This window comes from Vulpes vulpes, chromosome 9 (genome assembly GCF_048418805.1).
Source record: "Vulpes vulpes isolate BD-2025 chromosome 9, VulVul3, whole genome shotgun sequence".
Lineage (NCBI taxonomy): Eukaryota > Metazoa > Chordata > Mammalia > Carnivora > Canidae > Vulpes > Vulpes vulpes.
The window spans coordinates 43,477,383-43,491,722 of record NC_132788.1 but is presented as its reverse complement, the minus strand read 5'-3'; the positions used below and the strand labels follow the sequence as shown (position 1 = coordinate 43,491,722).

General features: G+C 39.5%; 1 protein-coding gene across 1 annotated transcript in view; it reads right to left on the bottom strand.

Annotated features, from left to right (window-relative positions):
• Positions 1–1,008: 1,008 nt before the first annotated feature.
• Positions 1,009–14,340, bottom strand: part of TEX26 (testis expressed 26) — a 31,158-nt gene continuing 17,826 nt past the window's right edge. Inside the window, exons 5-7 of the mRNA XM_072722436.1 lie at positions 8,126–8,302; positions 6,053–6,214; positions 1,009–1,222 (exon numbers count right to left, since the gene is read on the bottom strand). Of these exons, the coding sequence (XP_072578537.1) occupies positions 1,146–1,222; positions 6,053–6,214; positions 8,126–8,302 (416 nt within the window). The 3' untranslated portion in view covers positions 1,009–1,145. The remainder of the gene's footprint in view (positions 1,223–6,052; positions 6,215–8,125; positions 8,303–14,340) is intronic.

Below are 14,340 nucleotides of genomic sequence, written 5' to 3'. Positions count from 1 at the left end.
AAGTATACAATTAAAGTGAAGTATCATATAAGAGATTTGAGAAATAGCATAAACTATATATTTTTTTCCCTTCTTTTTTTTTTTAGAATCAACTATTTAATTTTTTTTTTAATTTTTTTTTTATTTTTTATTTTTTATTTTTTTTATTTTTTTTTTAATTTTAATTAATTTTTATTGGTGTTCAATTTACCAACATACAGAAAAACACCCAGTGCTCATCCCGTCAAGTGTCCACCTCAGTGCCCCTCACCCATTCCCCTCCAACACCCGCCCTCCTCCCCCCTTCCACCACCCCTAGTTCGTTTCCCTGAGTTAGGAGTCTTTATGTTCTGTCTCCCTTCCTGATATTTCCCAACATTTCTTCTCCCTTCCTTTATATTCCCTTTCACTATTATTTATATTCCCCAAATGAATGAGAACATACACTGCTTGTCCTTCTCCAATTGACTTATTTCACTCAGCATAATACCCTCCAGTTCCATCCACGTTGAAGCAAATGGTGGGTATTTGTCATTTCTAATGGCTGAGTAATATTCCATTGTATACATAAACCACATCTTCTTTATCCATTCATCTTTCGATGGACACCGAGGCTCCTTCCACAGTTTGGCTATTGTGGCCATTGCTGATAGAAACATCGGGGTGCAGGTGTCCCGACGTTTCATTGCATCTGAATCTTTGGGGTAAATCCCCAACAGTGCAATTGCTTCTTGTATTCATGTAATATACAAATTAATCACACACTTGCATAAAAGAAAACTTTGCTAAATATCCCAAAACAAAGATTTGTTTTAAAACTTTTGAACAGAAGATCAATAATAAAAAGTTCTTTAAAAATCTTCTAATTATTGGAAAATTAAGAAGCCTTTTCCACATAATTTCTGGGTCAAAGAAGAAATCAATATTGAAACTATAAATCAAGTATCCAGAGAATAGGAAAAAACATTATAGCAAAGCCTATTGGATACATTGGGGGTGAGAGGGGAAGGATTTATGGCCTTAAATGATTTTATTGTTTAAAAACAAAAAAAAGCAAAACAAGATTAAACAAACCCAGGAATAGATTATTTGGAACAATTTAGATTTTTTTTTTCATTATTGAGAAAATGATCCAGTGTTTTCACCGATTTTCAATTTTCTTCATTTCAACAGTTTCCTTTATTTTTCTGCTCCAAACCAAAGTCACAGTGAGAGCGGATAAAGCGATCAAGAATTTGTCTGTCTGAAAAACAGGATGAAATTTTCCATTTAACTATCTAAGTACTAAATAGAGAAATTCTAGAAAGGAGGCAAGTATCAGATAATAGTACTCTATATACAAATTTGATGAGACAAAAATAATCAATGGGCATATGTCTAACACATAAAATGCACAATTGTGTAATTATTGATTTAAAACAGTAAACTTAGTATTCAAAGGATCAGCAGGGCTTCTTGGAAAGAGCAGAGCGTTTTGAATGAAACTGACTTAGCTTTTCCATTCTGCACTGGCAAGCTTTAGCAAGTCATGTGACCTCTCCATTTCCTCATTTCCTCCTCTTTGAATATATTCAAGAGGACTTACCTTGCACACCTACTGGATTGGATTAGGAATGCTATGTGTTAAGCACATAGATAGGACCTGGTCCATAAGAGACAATAAATAGGACAGCATTACTCTTTATTATTGAGAACACAGTCATAAATAGTGATGACCAAAAAACAACACAGGCTATCTTTCCCAGGGCTTCATCGAAGCTGGCGCTGTTTTGCTGCTCACCAATGTTGGTGTGCTTTGCTATCTTTGACTGATAACTGACCATAAGAGGGCCCTTCAACTCCCTGGCCTCCATTTCCTCATCTGGAAAGTAAAGGAAGCTTGTCTGGTTCTGAATATCTACAGGTCCCTGATTCTCATGACGTATATGTACTAACATTACAGAGTGAAGCTGTAGAATTTTTCTCACTCTTAGAATTGTCATCTGTGCAGCAAAAACCATAAGAGAGGAAGAATGCAAGTGGTACCTTGTTATCATGTTCAATGTCTGTGTTACCATACTCAGTGTTACAAATGTCAGCTGAGGTCTAAAGATCAGGAGTGTGTGTGTGTGTGTGTGTGTGTGTGTGTGTGTGTGCGTGGTCTTGGTTTACTCTCCAGTCCTTCGTGGTTCTTTGTTTTTGTGACCTAACATCCCCTCCCTACTCTATATCTTTTATAACCTCTGCATTTTTAAAAATTGAGGTATATTTTTCATGAAGTGAAACACACTGATCTTTCATGTGCGGTTCAATGGCTTACACTTCCATGCATGTAACCCATACCCATATAATAAGATCATTGCCACCACTCCAGAAAAACCTATCCTGCTCCTTCCCAGTCAACATCTCCTACCTCAAGAAAGTCAGTGTTCTGGGATCCCTGGGTGGCGCAGCGGTTTGGCGCCTGCCTTTGGCCCGGGGCCCGATCCTGGAGACCCGGGATCGACTCCCACGTCAGGCTCCCTGCATGGAGCCTGCTTCTCCCTCTGCCTGTGTCTCTGCCTCTCTGTCTCTCTGTGTGACTATCATGAATAAATAAAATCTTAAAAAAACCAAACCTTTAAAAAAAAAAAAAAAAAAAAAAAGAAAGTCAGTGTTCTGATTCCCTTCATCACAGAGATGTGTTGCTTGTTGTAGCCCTTTGAATAAATGCAACCACACAAAATGTAAGATTTTATGTCTGGCTTCTTACACTTAGCATGTTTTTGAAGTTCATGTTGTTGAATGCAACAATAGCTGGTTCTTTTTTATTACCTAGTAGTATTTCATTTTGTGAATAAACCAGGTTGTTTATATTCTGCTGGAAAGTCAGGTAGTATCCAGTTTGGGACTCCTAAGAAAACAATGGCTGTGGACATTTTTGTATAAGTCCTTCAGTGGACACATGTTTTCTTTTCTCCTGGTAAATACCCAGAAATAGAATTTTTGGGTCATGGAGTAGGTATAGGTTTAACTTTATGGGAAACTGCCAGAAATGTTACAGTGATACTACTACTATTTGATACGCCTACCAGCAACATATTGTTTCATATTCTCAACATTTAAATCTTACAACAAAGAGTTAATTTTAAATAAGCAAGTAAACAAATTTAAAAAATCCTTCTTATGCCAAAGATAAGCATACAAGATGAATCAAGTAGGGAGATGACAGTCTATAGCAATAGATAACAGAGGCACAAAGAGTAAGCTGTTGGTTGGACTGAATCACTCAGAGATTAAAACAGTTACAAAAACAGAATGGCCACCAAAAACATTTAGTTCAAATACCTCATGTTATAATGGAGGAACTCAATACCAAATAGTGATACACAGAACTATTAGAAACAAAAGGTTTGTCTTCAGTTGCTCCTCCTTTCTTACTTCCCCAGCTTCATTTTGTCTTCCTGGAGTCTTCTCTATCCCACATCACTCCACCATCTCCCTAGCCATCTGGCTCAGGCCATGATGTTCATCTTTCCTCTTCCTCTCTCTCTTTCAAAATGTACCTGTTCTGGGCCCCAGGACTGTCTAAGATGGATAACCTAGTAAAATACTTTAAGCAAGATGGTAATAATTCATTCAGCCTAGTATATCTGCCAAGTTTTTTATTCTCTTGCATACTGGCTCAGCCCTACCACAAATGAGCTCTGCTGAGGCACTCGCCATCTGAAAAGTATTAGTGTCATCCCAAACACTAATGACAATTAAATGACAAGAAAATGACAAGAGTTTTTGGACATAAGAATTCAAAGGGAATCTCCTACTTGCTTGTCAGACTCTAGCATAGCTGGCTGATGCTTAGGTCATTCTAAAGCAAAACTAGGAAAAAGAAACTAAAACCCATAATAAGCAGATCCTACAAACACCCAAGTCAGTGCAAAATGGCAAAGCTCTGGAGCCTGAGCATCCGGGTACCTGCCCCCAGTGCCATCCTGAGTTCACCAGAAAAGCAGGATACCTGAAAAGCAACCAAGGCCTAGATTGGCTCTAAAGATACCTTGTTGGTAACAGATCAAGTCTCACTTGTTTGAGGAAAAAACCCAGTTCGAAAAACCCAGTTGAATCAGCTTATGCTAGGAATCTTGGAGAAGGTAGATCTGAGTCGAGCAGAGGCTGTCAAAGCACCTGCGGAGTCCTTAGTTCACCCTTGAAAGATACCACTAAGGCTCAATTACAAATCACACACACACACACACACACACACACACACACACACACAATAAAGAAAAGAGGTGCCAGCAGCCACCATGGTTTTTCCAGGCAGGCAGAGAAGCAGCAACTCTGCCTATATTTCCAGTCCCTGGGCAGATGGGAGCACCTGCTTTGGGAGCACTCTGTAGAGTCAAACAGATGTGGCTCTAAAAGTAAAAATGCAGACTATGGTTTTATATATATGAACCCAAGTTGGGAAAAAGAATTGAATGCAGGCTGCTGCTTGATGGGTAGCTTCTGCTCTGCCTCCCTGAAAGATCTGAGCTGCCAACCTCAAGGAGCCTCTTGGTTTTCTTCGGAAGTATCAAACTGGCCCAGAAGCATCTGTCAAGAGGAATGAGGTACTCTCCCAAAGGCAAATACGGCTTCTGCTTGTTCTTTAGATTGAGGTAAAACATCTGCTTCTGGTACTTTGTGAAACCCAACATTCAAGCTCTTTTAAGGGCCTTTGGGCCATCAACCTTCAGTCTGTAATAATGGAAAGTATCCTCTTTCCCTCCTTGCACACACATACACACAACATGCACACCCCCTTTCCAGTCTCGCCCACAGTAGGGTTTCAGTTTTGTGTGGGGCACAAGATCCTAGCATAAAAGAGTTTCAGTGAGGATTTCAGAGGGTCAAGCTCTTCTCATTGTAGCTGGGGACAGATAAAGGACAGAGATGGGGGACCAAAGGCAGGGAGGAGGCAGGGAGCAGTTGGAGGGTTACCAAGCAGCTGGTGGAAGTTCTAAATTAAGCCTGACCTCAGGGCACAAAACAAGGCAGTGATCACCACATAGCCCACAGCCCCAATGGCATGTAGATGATCCATTGTGTGCATATTTATGTTATATAGGATTATATTGTATCACTATCTAGTTTATTTGGCATTTAGTATGTTTTATAACTTACATAATACATTAGCTTAGTGGAGTATGAATATACTTTATAGAAATAAATATGTCTGCATTGAGGCATGTGCTAAAAAATGCAGAGCAATGGAGTGTGATGACTAGCAACGGATGCTGAGGGCAGCCATTGGAAGAATTTAGTACCCTCTCCTCCAACTTCTATTCTCTGAGTTGACATTTTACACATACACAGACTGACCAGTTGCCCCTGAGATGCTCCCAAGCAGATACCAATGTTGGTGTCCCTGACCCCAGCGCTGGGATAAGTCTTTGTTAAACAGAATTAACTAACACTGTCCTGAGAATGGAGGATATTATACACAGAGATTCTCATGTACCTAAAAAGCCTGTCACAAAAAGTACCATCAAACAGGAAATAAAGATTATGTAAGATAAAACTGTGAGACGGTATAAACACCCACAGAAGAAATCACTTAACGGCAATAAATATTGAAGTCATCCCAGAGCAATTCAACCATGGTCTGAATGAGTGAAAAACTAGATGTTTCTTTTTTAATAAGTAGGGATACAGTCACTAGTGCGGCCTCTTTTAGGAAAAATTTATTTTCATTGGGGTTGAGGTTTGCCCAAAACTATGGCATTTCTTTGAGGCAATGTTTATCTTTTTTTGTGAACATTTTTTTTAAAGATTTGGTTTATTTATTCATGAGAGACAGACAGAGAGAGAGAGAGAATGAGAGAGAGAGAGGCAGAGACACAAGCAGAGGGAGAAGCAGGCTCCATGCAGGGAGCCTGAAGTGGGACTTGATCCTGGGTCTCTAGGATCAGGCCCTGGGCTGAAGGTGGCGCTAAACCACTGAGCCACCCGGGCTGCCCTTTTGTGGACATTTAACTCCAGTGGCTAAAAGTTGGAACATTTTCTATTTGGCATAAAGCAATGTGTTGCGATCTGTAAATTCATTCAATAGTGTCTCAAAGCCTCCTCTTACCTTTGTAGGAAACATTCTGAAGGTACTCTGTGACTTGAGAAGGAGTAAATGAGTTTAAGATCATTAAGAAATCCAGGTAGGCTTTCCCGTAATCACTTTGGTAAATAGTCTGCTTCTTTGTACGCTCTTGATTCCTCATGTGGCTGAACAGCACGGAAGGGACTAGGAGGGACAGAAGAGAAGGAAAGACATGGAGGCTCTTGCTGAGCAAAGAATTCCTGTCCTTTGTCAAACAAGCCCCCAACAACCCTGAGCCCAACTTGGAGCTTAGTCAGGATCCTGAAGGTACTAGAAAGTGAGGCACTGTAGGAGTGACTCCTCCTATGATTCGGGCTATGCAGAGCTTCTGGGACCCAGGACTGTAGTTGCTAGCAGTGGGGGTGGTTGGGGTTGATGGCCAGAAACTCAGGTTTGACTACCATTTTCAGAAAAGTTCTCCCTGAAATTGACTCTTCTACAGGTCAGCATGTTGGGATGGTAGCAGTCACTATCTCCTTAGTAAACAAATGCCTTCATAGAAGCTTCTTTCCCTTTTGTGCAATCTCCTGTGCAGACGTGGGCTCACACACTAAGAGCAGTCCCTTAGGGATCCAGATGTGTTCAGATGAGCAGTGATGATATGTCCAGCCAGCACTTATTACATTTTCAGGCTAATAGAAGTATCAGGTGCAAGAAAACCAAAATCATTTATGTCTGATTCTGAGTATTGTTCATTTAATGTGGGTTCTGATAGTGATGGAATTATCATGACCAAAAAAAGCAATGAAAATATGATGTGAGAACCTAATTTCCAAAACATGCCCAAACTTTGTAAATCTTAAGGACATCTTAAATACTACTTTCAGCCCCAGGTGTCTCCTTTACAGGCACCACTGGCCAGTGGGAAGAAGCAGGCTGACGAGGGGATTTTGATGCTACGTCCTGAGAATAGTGTTATTATAAGGTCTGGAAATGCATTAAGTAGAGAATATGGAAAGTATATAGTAAAATTTTTGTATATAGTAAGAATAATTTATATTAGTTAACCTCTGTAGGAAGAAGTAGAACCAAAGACAAAGTTTAGCAAGGAAGGTTCTAGCTGTTGGGAACTTTCAAACAATATCTAAGAATGAAAAAGCTGCCTTGGGGTAATGCACTGCCCCAAAGAGTGATGACATCATCCCTTAGCAAAGGGGATGGGATAGAGGGGATTCCCACATCGTGTGAGGGTCTAGATGAGGTAACTTCTAGACTGTCTTCTAACCTCTAGATGCTAAGCTTCTATCCTGTGGTTTGTTTGTTTGTTTCACTACAGCACTACTCGATTCCAACTCCTTGCCAGGAATCTATCACTAATCCCAGACAGATACTAAATTATATTCTTTTTTTTTTTTAATTTTTATTTATTTATGATAGTCACACAGAGAGAGAGAGAGGCAGAGACACAAGCAGAGGGAGAAGCAGGCTCCATGCACCGGGAGCCCGACGTGGGATTCGATCCCGGGCCTCCAGGATCGCGCCCTGGGCCAAAGGCAGGTGCTAAACTGCTGCGCCACCCAAGGATTCCCCCTAAATTATATTCTTGACCAGTAGCTTCAAGGTGGCTTGATCACGAAACTTTTAAAAACCTTTCTGTGAAAGCAACAGGAATCAGGATCATAAAAGAACACTTGAATAGAATGGTTGTCAAATCTGAAGATGCTTACCATGCGGTTAAGCTCCAGTGGATAATTGACAACTCTAATTTGAGTCCTACCCAGTCTCTTTTTTGGTCAATTTATAACAACTAAATCCTTCCTTTTTGTTTTATAAGGGGGAAGCATCTTCTAATCCCAACAACTGCTCCTCCCTGATCCCACCCTCAGAAAGAGCAGGCATTCATTTCATAAGCATAAACAATCAGTTCTTTTCAAAGACTTACTCATTCCCTGGGTTTGAAGCTAGGCATAGTTTTGATTCCTTGCAGGGATGCAGGGATCACTGGCATTCTTCATGATTGTTACCAAGATTACCTGCAAGGGCCCTGTGCGCCAAAGAATCTTAGAACAAGGACAGAATCTATGGTATCACTTTAAAAGCTACAGGTGTACTTACCTAGACCCTGAGAAGCAACTGGTAGGCTTGAGTAGCATCCGTATTTGAAACTAAAATCCCGTAGCTCAGGAATTTTAGCTGGAACTTGGTAATTCCTTCGAAATTCAGTGTCTGCAGGTCGAGGAAGTAACTTTTTCCGTTCCAGAGGCACCTGAGAACTTTCCTTAATCTTCTGAGCTGGGGTGGGGGTACAAATGCAAAAGTTCTTGTAAGCTATTTAAAATAGCATCGTACTTTCATTCCATTTTGCTTCTGGCAGTAGAATCCAATTTATCACACTAAACCTGCTCTTCTTGTGTTAAGAGGTACAATCAATGTAGTTTTTATGGCTATTTCAACCAAGAAATAATTTTCTGCTTTATCAGGCACAGGAAGTATATGCTCCAATGATTAAAAGCAGCTTCTAATGAAGATATTGTATGTCAGTTTGGAGTACTGTTTTGCTCTGCTGGGTAGACACAGAGGCATTCCTCATTCCAGTAGGCCTGCCTACTACCTAGGACAGAGGTGGGGAGCAGAGTGAGAGATTTTTAGGTAAGGCCAGGGTTGACATATAAAACATAAGATACCAGTTAAATTTGAATTTCAGATAAATAATGAATAATTTCTTAGTTTAAGTGTATATAAGTGCTCATTGTTTATCTACTTTATATCTTTAGTCAAATTTAACAGATCATCCTATGTTTTATGTTTGTTAAATCTGGTAGCCCCAGATGGGCAGTACATATCATTCCCATTACCTGGAAAAGAACCACTTGAAGCTTATCCCTTACCGATGAAGGGGTAAGTAGCATTGTCCTCATTGGTGGACAATAGCACTATCATTTCTTTGAAATCACTCTGCTAACAAATATTAATTAAACAAAAAATCATTAAATAGCTATGAAGCACTAAATGTCAGGTTCCACAAGCACTACCAGATTATAGAGGAGTCACATGCCGTCTCCCTTAGAATGACTTCATCCTTAATTCTTGCTACTAAGTGTTGGTTCAGAGGCACATTATGTAACACCAACTTTATTCAGAACAAAAATGTTAAGACCATGGATATCATGCACAGTATCCAAATAGTGCCAATTACTATTAAAACTAAACTCGAATCTTGTTCTGAATTCATTTTTCAATAGGTCTTTTCAAAATAAATTCAGATATGTATCAAACAATATGTGACATCATCCACTGGCATCCAAGAGCATTTTAATATTGATTTTTAAAAGATGATCTCTGTCTAGACCAGCACAGTGAGAGAAAGTTTCACTATATGCTGCCTCTTTATTTAGATGACTCAAGAAAAGAGGACGTGGGTACTCAAAGGGCCTTATAATGACCTCATAAACTGCCCAAGGAGAAGACAAGGTTATAGAGAAGAGGCAACTCTGTGGCTTAAAATTAGGACATCTCTTAAGATTAAAAAAAAAAAAAAAGATATTTTGGAAAATCATCTGGTATTGTTCCTGGTAAGCACCATCTATAACTTGGCTTTTTGTACATTACTAATAGCTTTATAGGAAGAAAACAAATTCCTGTTGAAGTACGTGCTACATATGCTTATCCTTCTTCCCTAGAGCTACCACTCATTAGCAAATGTCTTCAGTTCCTAATTGTGCTCTGTGCCAAAATTAAAAATAATGTAGTCACTGTTCTACCTTGAGACAACCTCAAACTAGTGTGATTAGAAAGATATACACAGGAGAAACAGACATGGAATGTGATGTCTTGTACTTGGAACCATGGTACTCATAAGGAGATAATACATCAGACTTACCTGGGAAGGTTTTTCCAAACCATATTTGCTGAACCTCATCCCAGACATTGAGAATCTCTAGAAGTAGGGCTGAGGCACTTAAACTGTGAACAAACTTCCTATGTGCTTAAGAATCACTCCCTCAGAGGCTTTGATAGGTGCTATAGAAGCCCAGAAAGTGTACAATGAGCTCAGTGAGGGGAAGGGAAGGAAAGACAAGAATTAAAAGGATATGCTTTGATGATGAGTCAACACTAAAGCAAAAGGTACATAGTGTGTTTGTGAAGTATGGTCTGGCTGGCAGAAGTATAAGGTATGCAGGGCAGGGAGAAATAGCTGAGGGTAAAGCAGGAGAGGTGAGGAACCAGTTGGCAAAGGGTCCTGAGGGGCTAGTTCACATAGACCATAATGAATCAGTACAGTGGAGCATTTGGGGATGAAGACCCAGAAAAGGCAAAAATCGGGGCCTAGACCTACTGAGTTCCTTTGAAGATAAAGATTAAGCCTTACTCTTCATTGATACCTTAGCACTTATCACAGTAACAGACTTCATTAAATGTTTATTAAATTAATGAGGGAATTTAAGAAAAAAATCAGAAACAATCTGAACCACATGCTAGTGACTACGTGATATATGCTTACAGTAATCTGTAGTTCTTCTCAACTTTATTGCCTTTATAAAATTTATAAAATTTCATGTTAATGAGTTTCTTCAGCATTATTAAGAAGAGAAATTCTTTATACAAAGGGACCCAACAACCCCTGAAGTCCCCATAGTGGTATCGAAGTTTGGACAGGTGGATAACCATGACTCAGAGCTAACCAGACCCAATACTAATCACACCTCCAGGCCCTGGACTCCTCCCAGGGAGCCATCCCTGTTCCTCAGGAGCTCAGTTCCCACTGTTTCTTTTCCTCTTGATAACAGAGATACTACACTAATGTAGCTATAGCCCAAAGAGAGAAACTGGCCCATTGAAGATTAGTATGGCATTTGCAGAAAGACCCAATTCAAAAGTATATCTGCAGCAAGGACTATTCAAAACCACTGGGACTACTGAGAACTAGTTCTGCTGTCTTTGTCTGCTGTTCCAATTCATCAGAGCCAAATTCTCCAAGCCTGAATGTGAAAACAAATACCTTTTAGTGCTTTTCACTCATTTGCCTTACTACAATAATGAAGATACAAAGATAAGATATGGCCTCTGCATTTCAAGCTTAAAGCTTTAGAGAAACAGATACAAAAAATGAGAATTACAATATTAGGTGATAAACACTGCAAAAGAGATAAGAATAAGATCTATAAAAACATATGAAAGGGCCACCAATCCAAACTGGGGGATCAGAGAAGACTCCCAGGAGAGAAATGAAGTTAATGGATAGACATAGGCTAAAAGAAGGGAGGGACAGGTGTTCCACAGGAAGGAAGCAATGTGTGCAAAAGGCACAAGGCTGCTGGGGGCATGGTGAGTCTGAGGAAGGAAGGCAGTCGGTGTCACAGAGAGCGTGGAGAGTGGTGAGGGAGAATGCTGGTACAGTGGGAAGGGACCAGATTGTACAGGCTCACATTGCAGCATTTAGCTTCTATCCTGTGGACAATAGGGAGTCACTGAAGGGTTTTCATCTGGAAGGTGACATCATTTTGCACATCTGGAAACTTGCAATGACTATAGTATGGGCTGTGGGTTGGAGGCAACAAAAGTGGAAAAAGGAGCTGGATTAGAGGTCATCTAAGGAGGAGACATGATAGCAGTGGCTTTGGGGAGGAAGAGAAGCAGATGGAGCTAAAAGATTTAGGAGAGACTTTTGGCAGGTCTTGGGTATTTATCTACACATGGGGAAATGGTAATTTGTGCACATTGAAAGGACTTTGATTAGAAGCTTGAAGATATCTTTTAAGAATGCTGACATTTCAAATGTCTTCCCATCACCCTTAATGTTTATCTGAAGTATGGAGGTCTTTTGATTCTATACTCATCTAACTTCAGAAAGTGCACTTCCCATATATTTTTTTCCATCATTCAGCAAATATTTACAGAGCATCTCCTATACACCAAGATTAGACTCTATATACTGAGCTAGATTCTGAGTGAACAAAGGCATTTGGGGAACCCGCTGAAGAGTGGAGGAGGAGCAAAACAAAAACAACAAAAAACAAGACTCAGTAAACAAATGACTGGAAAATGCAAGGTACTAGAATGAGGTGATGGCACAGCTCTTTAGACAAAATAGTAAGAAAAGCTCTCACAGGCAAGGTGACATTTAAGCTGGAGTCTATAGATGACACAGCCAAATCACAGAAGAAGCTTGGAGAAGAGCAATGCAGGCAAAGGGGACAGCCTGCACACTGGCTGAAGGTGGGGGAAAATTAGCATCTTATAGGAATTTTTAAAAGGCCATGTGGCTGGAGCCTGGTGAATGAGAGGGAGAAGGAACAGTTAGGAGGGAAGCAAAGTCCAGGCCAGCCTTGCAGGATGTGATGAACAAAGAGAAAGAACTGAAAAACTGAAACTTGGATTCAAACTGCAATGCAAACCCAGTGAAATAAAGCAATAGAATAATATGATCCAGTTTAGATTCATAAAAGATCATCTATATCATATTTGACTACTCCTTCCCCAAACTCCACTAAAATGATAGATTAGAAGTTAACACATTTTTAGAAGATGGAAATCAAATACAGATGTGCCAACTGAATTAGCAAAATAGAGGAAGCTAAAACGAAATGACTGTCAAAAGGGATAACAAAACCGTGAGCTATTATACACAATAGAACCCCAATAAGTTTCTGTAACAGGTACTGGAAAAGGCAAGTACTGTAGCTCAGACTGAAAACAAGAGGCTTGGGTGAAAGCTTATATACAGAGTGGATAGAGTTTCTGCACCATCTTCTTAAGCTTATGCAGTTATTTGATTGTCCTTTCTTAACCAGAAGTGTATTAGGTACAAAACTGTACCAAAGAAGCTCTGGATGCCAGCACATGAGGCAGAGTGAAATGTGGGCATAGTGTGATGCTGAACAAAAAAAAGAGAGGGGTTCAGTGAGAATTTGCACAGCAAGCAGGAAGATCCCAGTTTCCTCCCTTATCCTGCTCTCAAAATGCCAATAGCCAAATGTTTATCTCCCTGGAGAAACTGACCTATAAATAGAAGCATTTAGGGGTTTCCTAACAAAAAGAGAGCTTATGACCTAACCACCTAAATCAAGCACCAGCTAACAAGCCCCATCTCTGTATGTAGTTTCCAATCGTATTTTAGTATCTCCCTTGTAAGTTTGTGAAACTTAGAGATTAATATTTTGCATACACTCACTTCAAGAAAAAGAAGAGTCCGTGGAATGAGACAATTTTATTAGCATCATAGTAAATCTGTCTCTACTATCTTGTAAATATGAATAGAAGATCAAATTTTCATTAGACCATTAAAACTCTCAAAGAAAATGGAGACAACACAATAGATGAAAATGTTGAAGATTAGGTCTATCATAAATATACTAAATTTTGTAAGAGAATTACTACATGTATAAAACAAGAACAGAAGACTTTTAAAAAATAATCATGTTGAAGGCAGGAGTCTATATATTGCAGTAAGTAGAACTTATTAATTTTATTCTGCAAACAAAAAATCGGCAAGAGGAGGAACAAGAGCTTGGAAATTAAAATTCAATAGAAGATCTACATTAAAAGGTAAAGAATTTTTCAAGTTAGCAGAACAAAAATATAAAGAGAAAGATACTAGCAGAGAAAAGGTAAGAAAATTGGAGGGTCAATCCAACTAATCTAGGAGTCCTAGAAGAGAATAGAGAAAAGAAATGGGAGAAAAGTAAGAAAGGACTATGCAGGAAACAATGCCAAGAATTGAAGGACATGACTCTAGCCTCTATAGCCCCTGATTATCCAGCATAATCAAAGACAAAAGATTATTACTAATGTATACAATTGTGAAATTTGGAATGTCAGGAATAAAGAAAGGATCTTAAGAGCTTCCAGAAGAATAAAATACAAAAGGGTCAGGAATCAAAATGGCATCAGTTTTCTACAAAGAAATCCTGGATGCTAGAAGACATTGGGAGGAATGCATTCTGAGGGGAAGTGATTATCATCCTAGAATTTTATATCCAGCCAAACTATCAGACAAGTGTAAGGAATTAAGAAGGACATTTCCAAATTGGGAAGAATACACTCAGAAAAGTTCTTCCTGTGCACTCTTGCTTAGGAAACTGCTGGAGATGGGCTTCAGCAAAACTGAGGAAGAGGAAACAAGATCCAATGCAGGCAGAGGCCAAAGCAATTCCCAGAATGATAAGAAAGGAAGTCCCAGGGCACGGTTGGGCTGCAAACCCACAGAATAACTAGTCTAGATTAGAGGATAATGATGGAGGGTGTCAGAAACATCTCTGGGAAAAATACTAGAAGTAGTAGAGTGTTTGAAACTGTGTTTTGAAAAAAATCTTGGTAAGTATGTGACAAAG